At 29.2% G+C, this 16328-nt stretch overlaps 1 protein-coding gene across 4 annotated transcripts; it reads left to right on the forward strand.

The window, feature by feature from the left end:
* The first annotated feature begins 11063 nt into the window (after positions 1-11063).
* On the forward strand, positions 11064-16279 carry LOC113858599. 4 transcript variants are annotated; one of them, XM_027491301.1, is made up of 3 exons: positions 11064-11285; positions 12204-12362; positions 13682-16279. In XM_027491301.1, the coding sequence occupies exon 3, from the start codon at positions 14024-14026 to the stop codon at positions 15944-15946; it is 1923 nt and encodes a 640-aa protein (XP_027347102.1). In that variant the 5' UTR covers positions 11064-11285; positions 12204-12362; positions 13682-14023; the 3' UTR covers positions 15947-16279. The 4 variants fall into 4 exon arrangements, with proteins under 4 accessions (XP_027347102.1, XP_027347103.1, XP_027347104.1 ...); XM_027491302.1 differs by having other exon boundaries at positions 11127-11293; XM_027491303.1 differs by lacking the exon at positions 12204-12362 and having other exon boundaries at positions 11128-11285.
* The last annotated feature ends 49 nt before the right edge of the window (positions 16280-16328 follow it).

Below are 16328 nucleotides of genomic sequence, written 5' to 3' on the forward strand. Positions count from 1 at the left end.
ATATATGACTTATTGCTGCCATTATTGTTTTTTAATTCTTTTCATTTTGAATGAAAAAAATCAGTAAAAATGGAATGAATAAAATGGGGCAAAATATCATACAAGATATTTAAATTAAAAAAATTTATATTGCATTGTGATTCAAAATGAAATATAGTTCAAAATTTTTATATTACTTAATAATTATTGTAATACATTAATCGGAATAATTTTTTTTATAATTTTATTTTAATTTATCAACTTTTAATATTTTTTTCTCACTTTAACTTAAAAATAGAAGAGTAAAGTGCAAGCAAATTTATTTATTTTTTTAAAAAGTTTTACGTGCAAAACTTCTTTAAAAACTTTTTAAACAATTTTAATAATTAACTGTAAAAAATATTAAAAAACGACTTATTTTCCTAAAGACTAGAATTTTTCCTTTATTAGATGAAAATTCAATCAAAGCCTAAATTTTATTAATACGGTGAATCTCTTTTCAATGCTTATTTGTATTTTTAATTGTTCTCAACAGTTAATTCTCATTCTCTCAACTTAACTTTTGCTGTAAGAATATATTTATTTCAACTTTTTGCACAAAGTTATTTTTAAGAATACAAACTTGAGAATATAATATTCTCATATTTTGTCATAAGTTCTTTTATTATTATTATTATTCCTAAGCACAGTTGATTCTACAAATATGATTTTCATATTCTTCTTGACTTCTATTATCATGTTGATTGAGTGAGAATATTTTATTTCCATAAAAAGTATTAGAAAGTATCGTACACTTGATCATTAACTTTAATTTCTACCTTTTGTCCTGATTATTTAGATTTTAAAAATCATGTTCAGGAATATTAATTTATTCAGGGTATCATTTCTGATAATAGTTTTATTGAAAATAGTATTTTAAAAAATAATTACAATAAAAGCCACCTAAAATCCAATAAAACTGGTAGTAACTCACTTCATTAAACAAGGAAAACTATCTTTCTGCATCGAGGATCTTTCAAATTTATTATTCTCCCATCTGCCACCTTTGTATGTGAAAAATCAAGAAGACAGGTTAGTATAAGAATATTAAAGTTTAAACTTGTGCAAGGAAAAATGCATTTTAATGAAATTAAAAAATATATTATATTTTATTTTTAATTGAAGATTACATTTTAATATTATATCATTTTGCAATATCTCATTATATTATTGTGAAATTAAGGAAATAATTAATATTGTTGCGTGATTCCTTATTTAATTTATAAAGCTTGGCTAAAACTAATAACAGGACTTCCTTTGTCAGAGATGGTGATTAGTGACTATAATACGCTTAGTAATATAAATATAAAATATGCTCTTAAAGTATAGTAATTATTAGTTACTGGATTTCCTTGCTTATATATGATTAATCGGATGTGTTAGTCCAAAGACATTGAAACAAACCTTGATAAGGTTGAGCTTCCTATAAATAATGTAATTAAACTAAAGTATGCTAGTTCAGTTTCTATAGAATCAAAAAAATTTAATATCATCAACTTGTTTTGTCATATGCCTTCTAAAAAACAAAATTTTCATCAAATTTTGTTTGCATTCGCATCAAGTGCAATTATTTGTTAAAATAATATTTTACTTATATTTTTTAGCACAATACTTTCCAATTACTTCACTTTAAAACATTTTTTGTTTAAAGTAATAAAAAAATCTATCAAATGATTTTAGTTTTAACTTACAAAAATATAATTATATTGTATTATTGTCTTTCTCATTGTTTTAATTTTAATAAAAACGAAGATGTGAAAAAAAATATAAAAACAAAGTTAGTAAATTAAATTAATATTACTAAAAAAATATTAATAACATGCTTGCTAACACATATTTTGTTGTTAGCTAAAATTTATTAAAGATTACAAAAAATTTGTGTTATACTTTTTTCATTCATAATTTATTTTTTTAATCAATAATTAAGAGTGTTTTAGAAAAGTGTGTTACTAACATTTTTCTATTACTAAATTTTATAAAATGATTAGATAAATTGATAATGATAAAAAATTTAAAAGCAAAAATATTTCATAAAGATTGAGGCATTAGCCTGAAGCAATTTTTATTTTTTGATATATATATATATATATAAAGAAATTAAGAGCTTGCTTCTGATGAAATTTAGTGATCGAATTGATAAATTTGCTCTCAAATGAACTTGTCCTTGGATTGGAGTAAGGTGAGAAAAAATGGCTTATGTGAATGCCAAGGGACAATTAGGCTTTTTATATTTTAGTTTTGTCAAGTTTCAGTAAATGAATCCAAGAGGTTCAATGAATAATATAATAAGAACAAAGGCTTGCTTTTGATTAACGCCAAGAGGCAACCCAAGACATACATTGATCATATGCTGACGGTTAACCTAATTTGATTCCTTCGCTATTATCGATTACTTTATCTGACATGACTACATTACATGCATTATTTATTTTCTTTTTCCTCTTTCTTTTCTTCTTTATTAAAAGGGATTAAAATTTTAATTCTATTATATCCTTTTGAATAGTTTAATAATCAATACTAGTGTTTGTAACATCATTTTGCTATCCTTTGCACGATGAATACAAACAAGTTCATATAAATTTATCTGTGATTATATGATAAAGATTCTCATGATAGAGAGTAATTAAGAAGATGTGTTTATCGAATATAACTTCGAAGGGAATGATAGACAAAATCGACGGTGTATTTGCATGGGGAAGATGAATTATATATTTATACGTGTCAAAAGAGTTTCCCTATTTTCTTTAATTTGTCTTAGTTTTACTTTTATTAATTAATATGTGCAAATATTGACTCTTAACTTTACTATTTTACTAATCCATTATTAAATCATATTTATATATTTTAATGTGAATTTTGGTAGTTTATTACACAACTAAGTTATTAATTTTCATGTCAATTTTGTATCATTAGAATATTTAATAAATTTTTATAAAATATGAGATTGACTAATTTAAATATCAAGTTCTTATAAAAAAAATATAAATTTATAAAATTACATACAAAATAAATTTAATACGCAATTTATTATATTACATTATTTAAACAAATATTATATTTTAAAATATAAATAATATTAAATTTTAAATAACATACTCACAAATATTTAAATTGTATCTAATTTAATATATATATATATATATATATAATAAGATAATTTAATTATTTGACTGATAATTTTATATTTTATAAAGAATTATTAAAATGTCTATATATCCAAATTTAATATATTAGCGTCAATTTAGCTTAACTTTTATATATATTATTAAAAAGACACTTGACTATAATTAAAAATATTTAATTTCTTGATCCAATGTTTAAAGAAATGTGGATAATATATATAGTTCTATGAACGTATATTTACTTACATGTGTACTAATACTTAATATAAATTTTGTGATAAATAAAAAAGGATTAAGAACCTCTTTGTATTGTCCAGAGAACTATGTACTCATCAAATTGAAAATTTTTCCCATTCACAATAACTGCCTCAAAAAGTGTGTAAAATCCATTTACATAATTATACAACGTTCTCTAAGAATATGAAGTTGCATAAAAAAAAAAGTTGAGTTAGAATTATGCTGAAAATCAAAAGACGAATTTACAAAGCGTCCAAAATTATCATATTTTTCAATATTGTTTTATATTATGCTAAATTGGTATTTTAGTTTTGAAATATATAGTTGACATAAGTATATATGTTAAAAAAAATTATTGTCAATTTACTCTCCCAATTATAAAAAATGACGATAATTCAATCTTTGATAAATAGCTTCAATACGTAGTCTTCCACCATATAATAAAATTCGACTTTACTTTTTCAAACGAAGAAATTTTGCCTCAACTTATCATGAAAATAACGACTTATATGTAAAAGATAGTTTTATTATCCTATTTTAAGTGAAATGATAAACCAATGTTAATTTTATGTGATCGAAGAATCGAAATAATTCACTTTTTATCTTATTTTTCATTAAAAATACTGTTTTATAATTTATGCTTTTAAAGATAATAATATGATAATTTGATGGATTAATTAATAATGTGAAAGTTTATAATATATATCCATATTAAGTTTAAAAGAATAGTTATGGACAATCGATAAGAAATTGAAAAATGTGTTCATAGTTAATAGTAAACTAATTTGTCCATTCCTTCTCTATACATCATTTTATAAAATATGATAATTTTATATTATATTTTTATCTTTGCACTTATCAACAAAAGGAGACAGAAAAAGTAATGATATAATGCATGGAGTTTGGATATCCCACTATAAAGGGGTGTAATATTTGGCAAAATCGAAGTCCATTAGTTACACTAACTATAATATAAATAATATTTTTAATTTTTATTAATAATTTAATAACTTGATTTACTATTTATGTATATAAAATTTGACTTAACTCATATATATAAAATAAGTGATATACGTTGTTGTATAAAAAAATTGCATGGTTTGAGAAAGAAAAAGAAGAAGAAAATTTGAGTGAAAGTAATAGTTTATTGAGGGAAAGGCGTGGATCTAGATTGAGTCTTGCGCGCATTTCAGATCACAGTTGGGCATGGAAGTACAAGGTAGGTACAAACGACAAAGTTTATTTCATCATCATGACATAGGATTTCATGCGGTTGTTCTCACATTATCATATACCCTTTTTTGTCCACAACCCAAATAGGGAGCCACTGAATCACAATTATTAGAAAATAAATAACTGTTTTTTTCATTTGCATCACAAGATATAAAATAAATACTTAGTTTAGTTTTTAAAATTATAAATTTCAAACCATTTTTTATTTATTTTTTAAATAGTCTTTAATATTTTAAAGTCTCACATTTTAATTAGTTTTTATTATTATGTATTTTAAAAAAGTTTTAAAATTGTCATTTTGCTAAGTAAAATATTAATTTTTATAAAATAATTAACACTTATAATCTGAATAATTAAAATAAATATTTATTCTAAAATAAGATATAAGATAAAAAATTATATATAATATTTTTTATTAAAAATAATATAATTAAATAGATTTTAATTTAAATGTAAACATTATAAAAAAACTAAGTTAGTATTCTATCATAAATTATTACATTAATTATAATGATTTATTTTTACTTTGAAATTATAATAACTAAACTAATTGATAATGAATATTTTAGAGATTATTTTAATAATTTATTAATTATATTTTAATAAAAATAATTTACTATTTATCATTATGTTGAATATTAAAAACCGCATTAACGTCCGGAGAGATTCGTATTGCATAGTGGGGTCCGCGGGTGAGGCTGTGGCGTCACTGATGGATCTCCTTAGAGGCTGTCGCATGGGTGTCACATTTCAATTATTGGCACCTGCGTCAACCACTCCATCGTCGCCACGTGTCAATTGCCTTAGATTTCGACACCCAAATTGGGGCCACCAGCATCTCTAACTTAGTTTGTCGTTTTGGAGAGTGGACCCGTCGGGCATTTACGAGCCGCACACGCGCGTCATACACGCTCGAGACGCAGCGTGCACCGCAAGGGCGGCGTTGCATCTTCTGAGGCTTCAGTCACGTGCTGTTATGGGGATGTTAGGTCCGTTGATTCAGATCTCGTCTTTTCTAGGGAATGTGGAAGCGCCACGTGGCATAGGCTTGCTATAGCGAACTGGCGGTGAAGCTTGGTTTAATCATCCTTGTTTTAGAGAGAGGCTTCCCTTCATCCAATCTTCTCCACCTAATCTCTAAATTATGGTCTCTTCAATGCGACAATCACTTCAATTTTTAATAAATCTACGAAAATAATAAAATGGATTAAATAATTTAATCTCAAACTTTTGTTGAAATACAACGAATTATAATATAATTTAATAACTTTTTTAATCTGTGCTTAATAACACTTGTTGAAAAAATTTTAAAATAATTTTTTATTAAAAATTATCATTTTAATGTTATTTATACTTTAAATTTTATGATATCATATAATTGTTAAATTTATTAATTACATTTTGTAACACATAATTGTATGACCGTTTAAAACTTTATGTTTACACATAAATTAAATTCAATGATTTGTCGATTATTGTTTGCATAAATCTATTTAAGATGAGACATTAGTACGTTTATTTATTTATTTTTATATATTTAATGGAGTTAAAAAAGTAACTCAAAAAATAACAATAAAATTTAACTAATAAATATAGGAAAACAAAGTATTATATCATCCCATTTTTAAAAAAATATAAGTTAAGAAAGTAATACTATAATAAAAGACTATTCTTGTGTGCATATAAGCTTAAATAGTTAAAAAAAAATCAGCATAATAGTTATTTTTCATATATACATACATATATATATACACACACACTATATAAGTTAACTATTTTACAATATTGAATTAAGTTCATAATCTTCTTAACTATATCATATAACTTATGTCTAAAAGAAATATGACAATTAACCAAATGGACAAATAACTTAAAGTTTATTTTCTACCAACATCTTTTTAGATTAAACTTTTTAATAAGTATAAAGCTAAAAAATAAGTATAATGGCTAATTTCTCTAATACACATAATATAAGATAACCCTTCTATAGGATTAAATCAAGTTCTTATCTCCTTAACTATAGGATATAACTTATTGAGAATAAATTAAATTAGATCACAAGATTTGAAAGAAAATAAGACACAACAAGATTTAAATAGGATTAAAAAATTTTATAATTAGGAAAAGATGAATTAAATTATGAAATCTTGGAATAAAAAAATTATCTAGAAGATTGTTTTTAAACCATTTATAGTACCCAAATCAAACCAAATTTAATATTGTTCCATATACTAATGGCTCCTTTTTTTGTTACAAAACAAAATCTATAATGAAACTAACAAATTAATTATCAATATTAAAATTATATTTTGCTAATAATACCTTTACTCAAAGATTATTAGGATTATTTATAACATGCTAATTTTATTTTATTTTATAAGCTAAAAGTTATTTTAATGAATACTCTTGAATCCAAACCCTTCATAAGATTCATCTTTTTACATGACATTAAATGACATTATAGAAGATTTAGCTAGGGTTGCATTATGTGATTTGAAATACTCGTTATGTTAACTTGAATAAAATAATTCTAATAATAAAGAAACTATAAATAAATTTTCAATTAAGTTTTTTATATATTTTATTTATTATATTATAATATAATTCTCTCTTGAAAAAACCTCTGCTACAGTACTACATATTGGAATTCTCAAATAGAAATTCAAATTATCGTACCATCTAATTTTTAATTAATTATTTATAATACTTTTTTATATATAAGTTAGTTTAATTTTGATATATTATTACTACATAAAATATATGTTATTATTTAATAATTAATATAATGTTCCTTTATAAAATAAAAATATCAAGTTAGTCAAAGATAAAGCATTATGCACTTAATCCAATTCTTGAGGAGGAGTTAAATGACCCAATGACTATATTCTCTCATAATGGTTCGTGGAACTGATATAAGATAAAGTCTTTGCTCTCTGAGCATATTTGTGCTTTTATTAGTTAAATCATTCTCTCTTATTATGCAAAAAAACATGATTTTTTTACTAGATTTATAATAATAATAGTATATTTTTCGTCAAATCTGCATATAACTTAATCTCCCATTCTGATTAACACTAGGACCTGCTCCCAAATTTGTTTGATTTGGTCTGGATCCCCCTCCCCCAAATTAGTATTTTCTTTAGAAAATAGTCTATGAGAAACTCCTTATTAATATTGAAAGATATTATCAAAATATGTCTTTATCTGCTGTTTGTTTCAGGTGTAATGATACTGCTGAATATGTCATTCATTCTCTCAGAGATGCTATTTTACCAGACAAATTTGAAATCAGATAATCTTTCTTGATTACTAGGTTTCTTTCTTTAGTAGAGGGTTGTCTACCTGACTATTCCTCAATCTTTAAAAAAATAGTTTTCTCCTTATCCCTATTATTTTGGATAACTGTGTGGAATCTATAGAATAATAGGAACAAAGTATTTTTTCAGGATTCTCTCCTGAATTGTGAGTCATTTTTTTAATAAATAAAAGCCTGAGTTTAACTACCTTATTTTCTATGGCAGATCTAATCATATGCAGGGAGATGATTGGTATGGGGTTGTGAGCTTTACTATATGACAACCTCCCTTTCACCCTCAAACTAAGCTCAATGTTGATGGAACTGTCTTCTATTCTACAAGATTTCCTAATTGTGGTGGGCTTCTCAGGGATAGCCTTGGCAGATTCATTTTTAGCTTCCATAGATCCTTAACGTTGTGCTCTCCCTTAGCTGCTGAACTTTAGGAGGTCTATTAGAGTTTAAAACTTGTCATCTCTAAGAAATTTTAACATGTTTAGATTGAATATGATTCCAAAGAGATTATATCTTTACTTTTGACTATTCAAAGTAGTAACTATTTTTTTTTATTTTGTAATATAGGAGATTAGGAAGTTATTAAAAGGGATTAGATTTATTAGATTTAATCATATATTGAGAGAGGCCAATCAATGTGTCGATTAATTGGCTAAATTTGAGCTGGAGTGTGAAGACTCTCCTTTTGCTTTGAGGAGACCCTTCCCTCTTTAATATCCTTCTTAAGACTAGATTTTTTAAATTTCTGAGTTTCTAGACTGTTAATCTAGTTCTGTGTGTTTCTTTTAAGCGTTTATTAGCAAAAAAATAAAAAAAACATCAATTTAGTTATACACCAATAATAATACACAAAAGTTAAATTATTACTATATGTAAATTTAATTAAAACTGTCATACATAGAAATAAAAAAATGTACCATATTGAAACAATTATAATTAATTTACTATTTATACAATATTTATTCGATATGATTAGTTGATTTCACGTTTGGTGATGTTGCTTAATCAGTTAATGTGTTTGTTTTAAATTTGAAAAATATATATATATATATATATATATATATATATATATAATAAATGAGAAAGGTAACTTATTATTTAATATATTTTTTAATTATATTTACATTATTAGTTAAAATTTATTACAAATCACATAATTTTGTAAATTTTATATTAATTTAATGAATTATATTAATATTTTTTCATAAATTTTAACTAATAATAATGTATTAAAAAATTTGTTGTTATCAATCTTTAAAATAATATATTTATTAATTAAAATTAATAAAAATATACGCCATAAATTTATATTTTAATAATATATTATACATTGAAAATAAATTAATATAATAAAATATTTATTAATTTTAATTTTATATAAATTTTATAATATTTTATTTGATAAAAAATATAAATTAACTATTAAATTAATGAATCTCACGTAGAATGCATGCTAACTTCGTTATGTTGAATATATAAATTCAATTATGAGTTTTTGTCCAGTACTTTAAGCTTCTAAAAGTCTAATTATTAATTTAATAGCTTTCCATGATTAGCCGATTAAAATTAATTTCAACGGGTATGAAGGATTTTTTTTATTATTGAAATTGGTTTAAATGATATATGTTTGAACATTTCAAAGTAAAATTTGAAGTTTAAAATACGTGTATTAAAAAATTTATTTTAAAAGAGTTAGTTTCACTGTATTGTGTATATTCTTAGAGAAATTATGTATAAAAAATAGTTGTGATTTAAATAAAAATGTGAAATTATTTATAAATGAAAAATGTCGAGCAATACTAGTAGAATTATTTTGTATAACTTTTAGTAAAATTTATATAGTGTTTATTATTTAAAATTAGACTTTGTAAATATAGTCATGAGACATACATTGATGGAACTTATATAAATTTAACCTAATAATTAGAAGAATGTTGATCGAGTTTTGAAATGAAAAACAAAATGGCAACCAATGGCTCATTTTGGATTATGAATCTTACGAAGTATTTTGTGCAAGGCTAGCTTCTTCCAAGTTCGAATACATGGCCACCATTGGTCTTGTTCAGTTGTTCTCCACGGCCTGAACAAAACTCAACCAAATAGTTGCATGCATGAAAAGAGTCATGCACTCGTGAGGAGGCGACTCTAACATATGTATTATAGAAGAAAAAGAATGAGAGAAATTAACTAATCAATCCTTATTTTATCAGCTTCTCTATACGTGTGAGAGTATTAGCACAAATTCAGCATCTTCTGGAGAATATTAGCCCAACAATCTGTCTCCAGAAGATTTTTTGAAATCTAAACAGCATTAAAGCTAAATTTTTGGAAATAAGAAATCTCATATAACTAGTAAGATCTTGTTAACCACTATTTTAAAAATATCAATTAAGAAATTTAATATATATATATATTTTACTAACAAATAATGTTATGTTGAAATATATTAAAATTATGAAAATGAATGTTTTTACCCTAGTTGCTCTTAGCATATGTCAAATAATAATAATTTTTTAATTAATATGTTAGAAATATTGATTGAAAAATAATAATAATAATTTACATAAAAAATATTTTAGAAACACATTAAAAAAATGTTAATAGTATTTTTAATAAAATATTTTTATTATGAGATATTGTCTGGCAGAGATAAACCCAAATGAGCTTAGCTAAGCTGCCTGACCCGAAGCCGAAGCTGATGTTGCGTCATCGTGCCAAACTTACACCAAAGTCGTGGATTGGCCGCTTTCATGAAATCGTTGACTTGACTTCACTGGGCATACATCAACGGTCAAAACTATGGTGGCGTGTAGCCACATCTACCGTAGGGGATTAAATCTCCAAAATTTGTTCGACTTTGGTAGACACGAGCATGCCACGACAGCTCCTGCTTCCACTAACCAAAGACAAAACACAAACCCCACGGTGGACAAAAAATTGAAGAGACGAAAACACCCTTCACTCTGTCCGCACAAATCGCTGACCCAGGGACCGTAAAGGAATTCCACACGGTATCCTTTTCGACCAAAAGTGTGCGTGCCCCGCCAGCATGTGACGCTTGTTGCCAAGAAGGGTACTTTTGTCATTCTTAAATCCTCGATATTTTTCTAGCTACGCATTAGTACCAGCCAAAGAAAATATTCATAATTAAAAAAAAATAAAAATAGAGCCGCCCCTGATTTATTTATTAGCTGGGCTTTATTACGTAATGAATTTCTATCTCTCTTTCAGGCTTGTGTTCCTCTTTCCTTCCGTGGTTTTTTCTTCAATATTTCCCGTCTTTCCTTCGTCTTCTTATTCGTTACTGGTTTTGAAGACTTGAAGGGTTTCGAGTGTTTCTCAGATCTGGATTTTTCATCGTCGCGGTATAACTGTAATTCGATTCAGATTTTTTTTGCCCGAATTTCTTGTTTCTTTAATCGAATTGCCCTGTTATTCGTTGATTTATCTGATTCTTATGGCTTTTTCTTCTTAATATGTGGTGAATTGCAACTAGCTGGCTTCTTATGGCCTTTTCTTTGTTATGCTTGCTTTGGTTGATGTTGCTGGTATTTTTAATTGGGGTGTGTGTGTGTGTTGGAATTCAGGATATGGATTTTGAGTTGGGGATTTCTTTGTTTGTGAGAATACAGTATTTTCTGTTACTCTTTTATGCTTTTGGTTGGGGAATTTACTAGATTTGGTCGTGGGGGTTGTGCTCTGTTGTTGTTTGTGTTTCACTGGTAAATTCTGATGGCAGGCTTTTGGGAAAATATGGTAACCTGCGATCTACTAGTGTTAATCTTTGTTTTGTCTTGTTTTCTGATGTGGTGTGGGTGTGATGCAGGCAAGTGGTTATTCTTCCAGTAGATTAGTTTTCTCTGGATGTTCCCTTGGCTTTATTTTTCATTTTTCATTTTTTTAAAGGTGTTTTTCTTCTTTTTAATATCTTTAATTAAGATTATAAACAATGCGCGAATTTGGTGCTTTTTTAATAGGATGTACTGCTTTGTTGCATAGAAGTTGCAAATTTTACTTTGCTATTCCTGATTCTCTTATAGTCATAACGTGTGTATTTTTTAATGTTAATATTTTTGTGAGTGCGATATATGACAAACATGTGTACTGGTTACTGCTTTGTATACCTATCTTATTGTTAAGTTATCCTGATTGAATGGTTGAAACCTTGAAGATATGTAGCATAGCATGCTTTGTTGCTTATCTGCTGAAGATGAGAATTCCTATTTTGCCTTTTCTTCCTAGCTTGAGGCTTGAATAGCTTGTTATGCTCAAATTTCATGCAGGAGCAACTCAACAGATCTTTAGCCTTCTATTGTATGGTTGGAAAGCTGGTTTCTGTGGGAAACATTGCAAATTAAATCATATACTGAAAGGACTTTGTGATTATGAAGTTCCATACAAACAAAATGAGATTGGATCCTAGCCCTATTAAATTGGCGAAGGTCAGAGAACTCCTTATGATGTTTTCAGTTTCACTTTTCCCCCCTTGTTCAAAGCTTTATTTTTATTTATTTTTCTCTTGGTTCTGTTTCAATTAAAAGCTATTTTTCAACATTCTCTTCCAAAAAGATTTGAGGATCTTTCTTCATGAAATGGATAATCTTTGTCTTCTATTTTCTTATCTATTCCCATCTTCTCGGCTTTTATTTTCGACCTGTTGAGTAAAACTTTTCACTGTCAATGTTAGGTATGGCATTTAGATACCCTTTCTAGGTTTATGAAGGTTGAATTCTTGAAAGATGCATAATCAATCTTTGAATCCTGTTTTGTGATGTGTACCTGGTCACTTTTGTGCTCAGCTTACTGAAATGTACTCTACATCTGTTTTGTTTGTTTAGGTTTGATTTTTCATGTAATAATTTCATATTGTTTATGATAATTTTTTTTTTTTGAATTTTTTCAATGATTGGAAAATTTATACTAATATTTAGCATGAATATTGATTTTAAGGGTAACTAGTTTCTAAGTAATCATTTGAGGTAGAGGATGTATCACAATTTCCTAAACTAAAATGAAAAACTCCATCTTTTGCATTCAATTTACATCAAGATAGCAGCCAAAGAAATTTTAGAAATTAGCAGTGACTAGGCTTATGCAGACTATTCAGGCTGCAAATATGAAAAATTGATTTTGTGGGAGAGAACAACATTTATTTCAATAATTTCTTGTCTCCATATTTTTGTTAAAATATTTCATGGAAAAATGTTATTCTCTGCTATTTCTTATGTTTCTATTTATGAGCCTTCACACTGTCATGCTTTATGGATCTATCTTTCTTAAATAGTCAGGAAGCATTCACTTACTATTTTGAGCAGACAGGACAAAGTAGTATGGAAACTTGTCTTTCATGTTGCAATGCCTTAGTGTAATTTAAAATATGTAGCTACAAAACTAAAAATACATGTGTAAGTTTGTTTGAACCCTTGGATAATTCAGACTGTAATTCTTGCTTTGATGAGATACTTGTCATTTGAAATTCTGTGCCAATATGTTTTTAGGTTTTTCTAGGCCTTTACTCACTAATATATTTGTAAATTTGTATCTTTGTATCCTTTTAATGTGTCATTTTATTAAATTGGAATGTTTTTCTGCTTGTGTTTGGGGTGAGATGTGAAAACTTGACATTTCCTTTTCTAATCACTTGAAACCACTGGCAGTATTGTGTTTTATATAGGTGTGTTGTGCTTGTAGGTTAAAAAAAAGAATCTTCCATTAGTATTGATTCATAATTTAAAGACTTATTTCCTTTTCTCTTTGTCAGGGTTAATGAAGCTTGATGATCTATTCACTAGGAGCACAAGAAGCTCCAGGGAACTCTTTACATCAGTATTAAGCAGTCTTATCAAAGGTTTCTTTCCTAGAGACGTTATAAGATATATTTGGTAAAGTAAACTTCTTCGAAAGATTTTGTAAATCTTTGTTCTGGGATATAGTAAAAATGGACAGATCAGATACATCAGGCTTTGTAAGTGGTGGAGGCTGTATATTGGAATATGTTTTTCTGGCCATAAAGTTCTGGTAGTTATGTGAATCTTGTAGTAGTATGTGGTGAACTGTTCTGCAACTTCAACCTACTGTAGCTGTAGTGCACAACATCTGGATAATGGATTTGAACCAGGAAGTTATGCTGTCTCCTCATGATGCTGAACTTAGGAAAAATGACAACTTTGGTGATACTACATTGTGCCTAAATGGCATTGGCTTTGGAGAATCAAATAAGACTAGTTATAGATGTACTCAGAGCAATCTTGGGGTGAAGTTTTCCAATGCTTCTGATGATGGCTGCAGATTGGTTCTGGGATTGGGCCCCACCCCAATGGCATATGGCGATGACTATAACAATGTGGGGTTTAATATGAAGAAAAAGTCAGCCAACCTTTTTACTCAGCACATGCCATCTGAATGTGAATCAATCCTTCAACTTGGTCTTTCTGGTGTAACAAATGAGGCATCAAGCGTGCTGGACTACTACTCAGGTTCAACTGAGAATGATGTGAATATGTCATGTTTCTCAAGCCAAACATCTGTAGAAAATTATTATTCAAGGATTCCTGTTGTGGATGAGGGTTCTACCTCAGCAAAGAAATCAGGTGGGTATATGCCATCACTTCTTTTAGCTCCAAGAATGGATAATGATAAAAGTTTAGTGCAGACACAAGAACTAGTTCTTGGGGCTAAACCTCAATTGTGCCCAGAACCATCCAATGCTGCAAATTACTCACTTGATGTTGCATCGGGGCCCCAGGCCACTGGGATAACTTCAGAGAACCGAGCAAGCAATCCTAAGAGATGCAGGTTTTTTGGCTGTACAAAGGGAGCTCGAGGTGCTTCAGGGCTTTGTATTGGTCATGGGGGTGGACAGAGATGTCAGAAACCAGGATGCAACAAGGGTGCTGAGAGTCGGACTGCTTATTGTAAGGCCCATGGTGGAGGGAAGAGGTGCCAATACTTAGGATGTACTAAAAGTGCTGAGGGGAAGACGGATTATTGCATAGCACATGGTGGGGGTAGGCGATGTGGGTATCCAGGTGGGTGCACAAAAGCTGCACGAGGTAAGTCAGGACTTTGCATTAGACATGGAGGGGGTAAGAGGTGTAGAATAGAAGGCTGCACCCGGAGTGCTGAAGGACAGGCTGGGTTGTGCATCTCTCATGGGGGTGGACGGCGTTGTCAGTACCAAGGATGTACCAAGGGTGCCCAAGGGAGCACTATGTTTTGCAAGGCACATGGTGGTGGGAAGCGGTGCTCGTTTGCAGGGTGTACCAAAGGTGCTGAAGGAAGCACCCCACTGTGCAAGGCACATGGTGGGGGTAAGCGTTGCCTTTTCAATGGCGGTGGCATTTGCCCTAAAAGTGTACATGGAGGCACAAACTTCTGTGTTGCTCATGGTGGTGGAAAGAGGTGTGCTGTGGCAGGTTGCACTAAGAGTGCCCGTGGCCGTACTGACTGTTGTGTTAGGCATGGTGGGGGAAAGCGGTGCAAGTTTGAAGGCTGTGGGAAGAGTGCTCAGGGGAGCACAGATTTCTGCAAGGCCCATGGTGGAGGAAAGCGATGTAGTTGGGGAGATGGAAAGTGTGAGAAATTTGCCAGGGGAAAGAGTGGGCTCTGTGCTGCTCACAGCAGCTTGGTGCAAGAGCGGGAAATGAACAAGGGAAGTCTGATTGCACCGGGACTTTTCCGTGGTCTTGTACCTGCTACTTCCACTGCCTGTAGCAGTTTTGAGAACAATTCTTCCTCAGGCGTCAGTGTTGTGTCTGACTCCTACGATTCTATGGAAACACCAGCAAAAAGACAGCACCTTATACCCAAGGAGGTGTTAGTTCCGCTCTCAATGAAATCACCATCTTATTCAAACTTCTTGCCTGCCAAGAAGTCAGGCCAAGACAGAAACTGCCAAAGCTCGGCTGCTGGCTGCAGTGGTGCTCGGAAAGGCCACAACTTCAGTCTGCCGGAGGGCAGGGTCCATGGTGGCGACCTCATGTTGTATTTTGGAGGGAATCTCCAAAATGCACTTGATGGTATCTGAAATGGGAGGGAGCTGGTGACTCAAGTTGTAGATTCACTTTAGGAATTAGGAGGGACCATGTCAATCATGGACTTGTGCATAAGGGTTTGTGCTGCTGCTTGTTCAATAACTTGTGTATAGTTGGGTGTTGATTATTAGCCATTAGGCTCTTATTGTTTGTAGTGTTTCGTCAGTATGATGGCTTTCATTCTTCAATGTAAGGTGGCAACGTTAAAAGCCCATAGCCATAAACAGCATCGTTCTCTGGCAGTGGATTGTTGCATTTAAATCATTGTATTCTTAAATCTGTACTTTTATTTTGTTTCTTAATAACGCGATGAAAACTGAGAGCCACTTTTCGCATGTAAACATCTGCGTTGCGAATTGAGATGTATAAATTAGA

The sequence above is a fragment of the Abrus precatorius genome, unplaced genomic scaffold (assembly GCF_003935025.1).
Source record: "Abrus precatorius isolate BTA unplaced genomic scaffold, Abrus_2018 Scaffold2, whole genome shotgun sequence".
Classification (NCBI taxonomy): Eukaryota; Viridiplantae; Streptophyta; class Magnoliopsida; order Fabales; family Fabaceae; genus Abrus; species Abrus precatorius.

Coding starts and splice junctions, on each gene's coding strand:
- LOC113858599 (XM_027491301.1), top strand. CDS start 14,024: ATGGATTTGAACCAGGAAGTTATGCTGTCTCCTCATGATGCTGAACTT.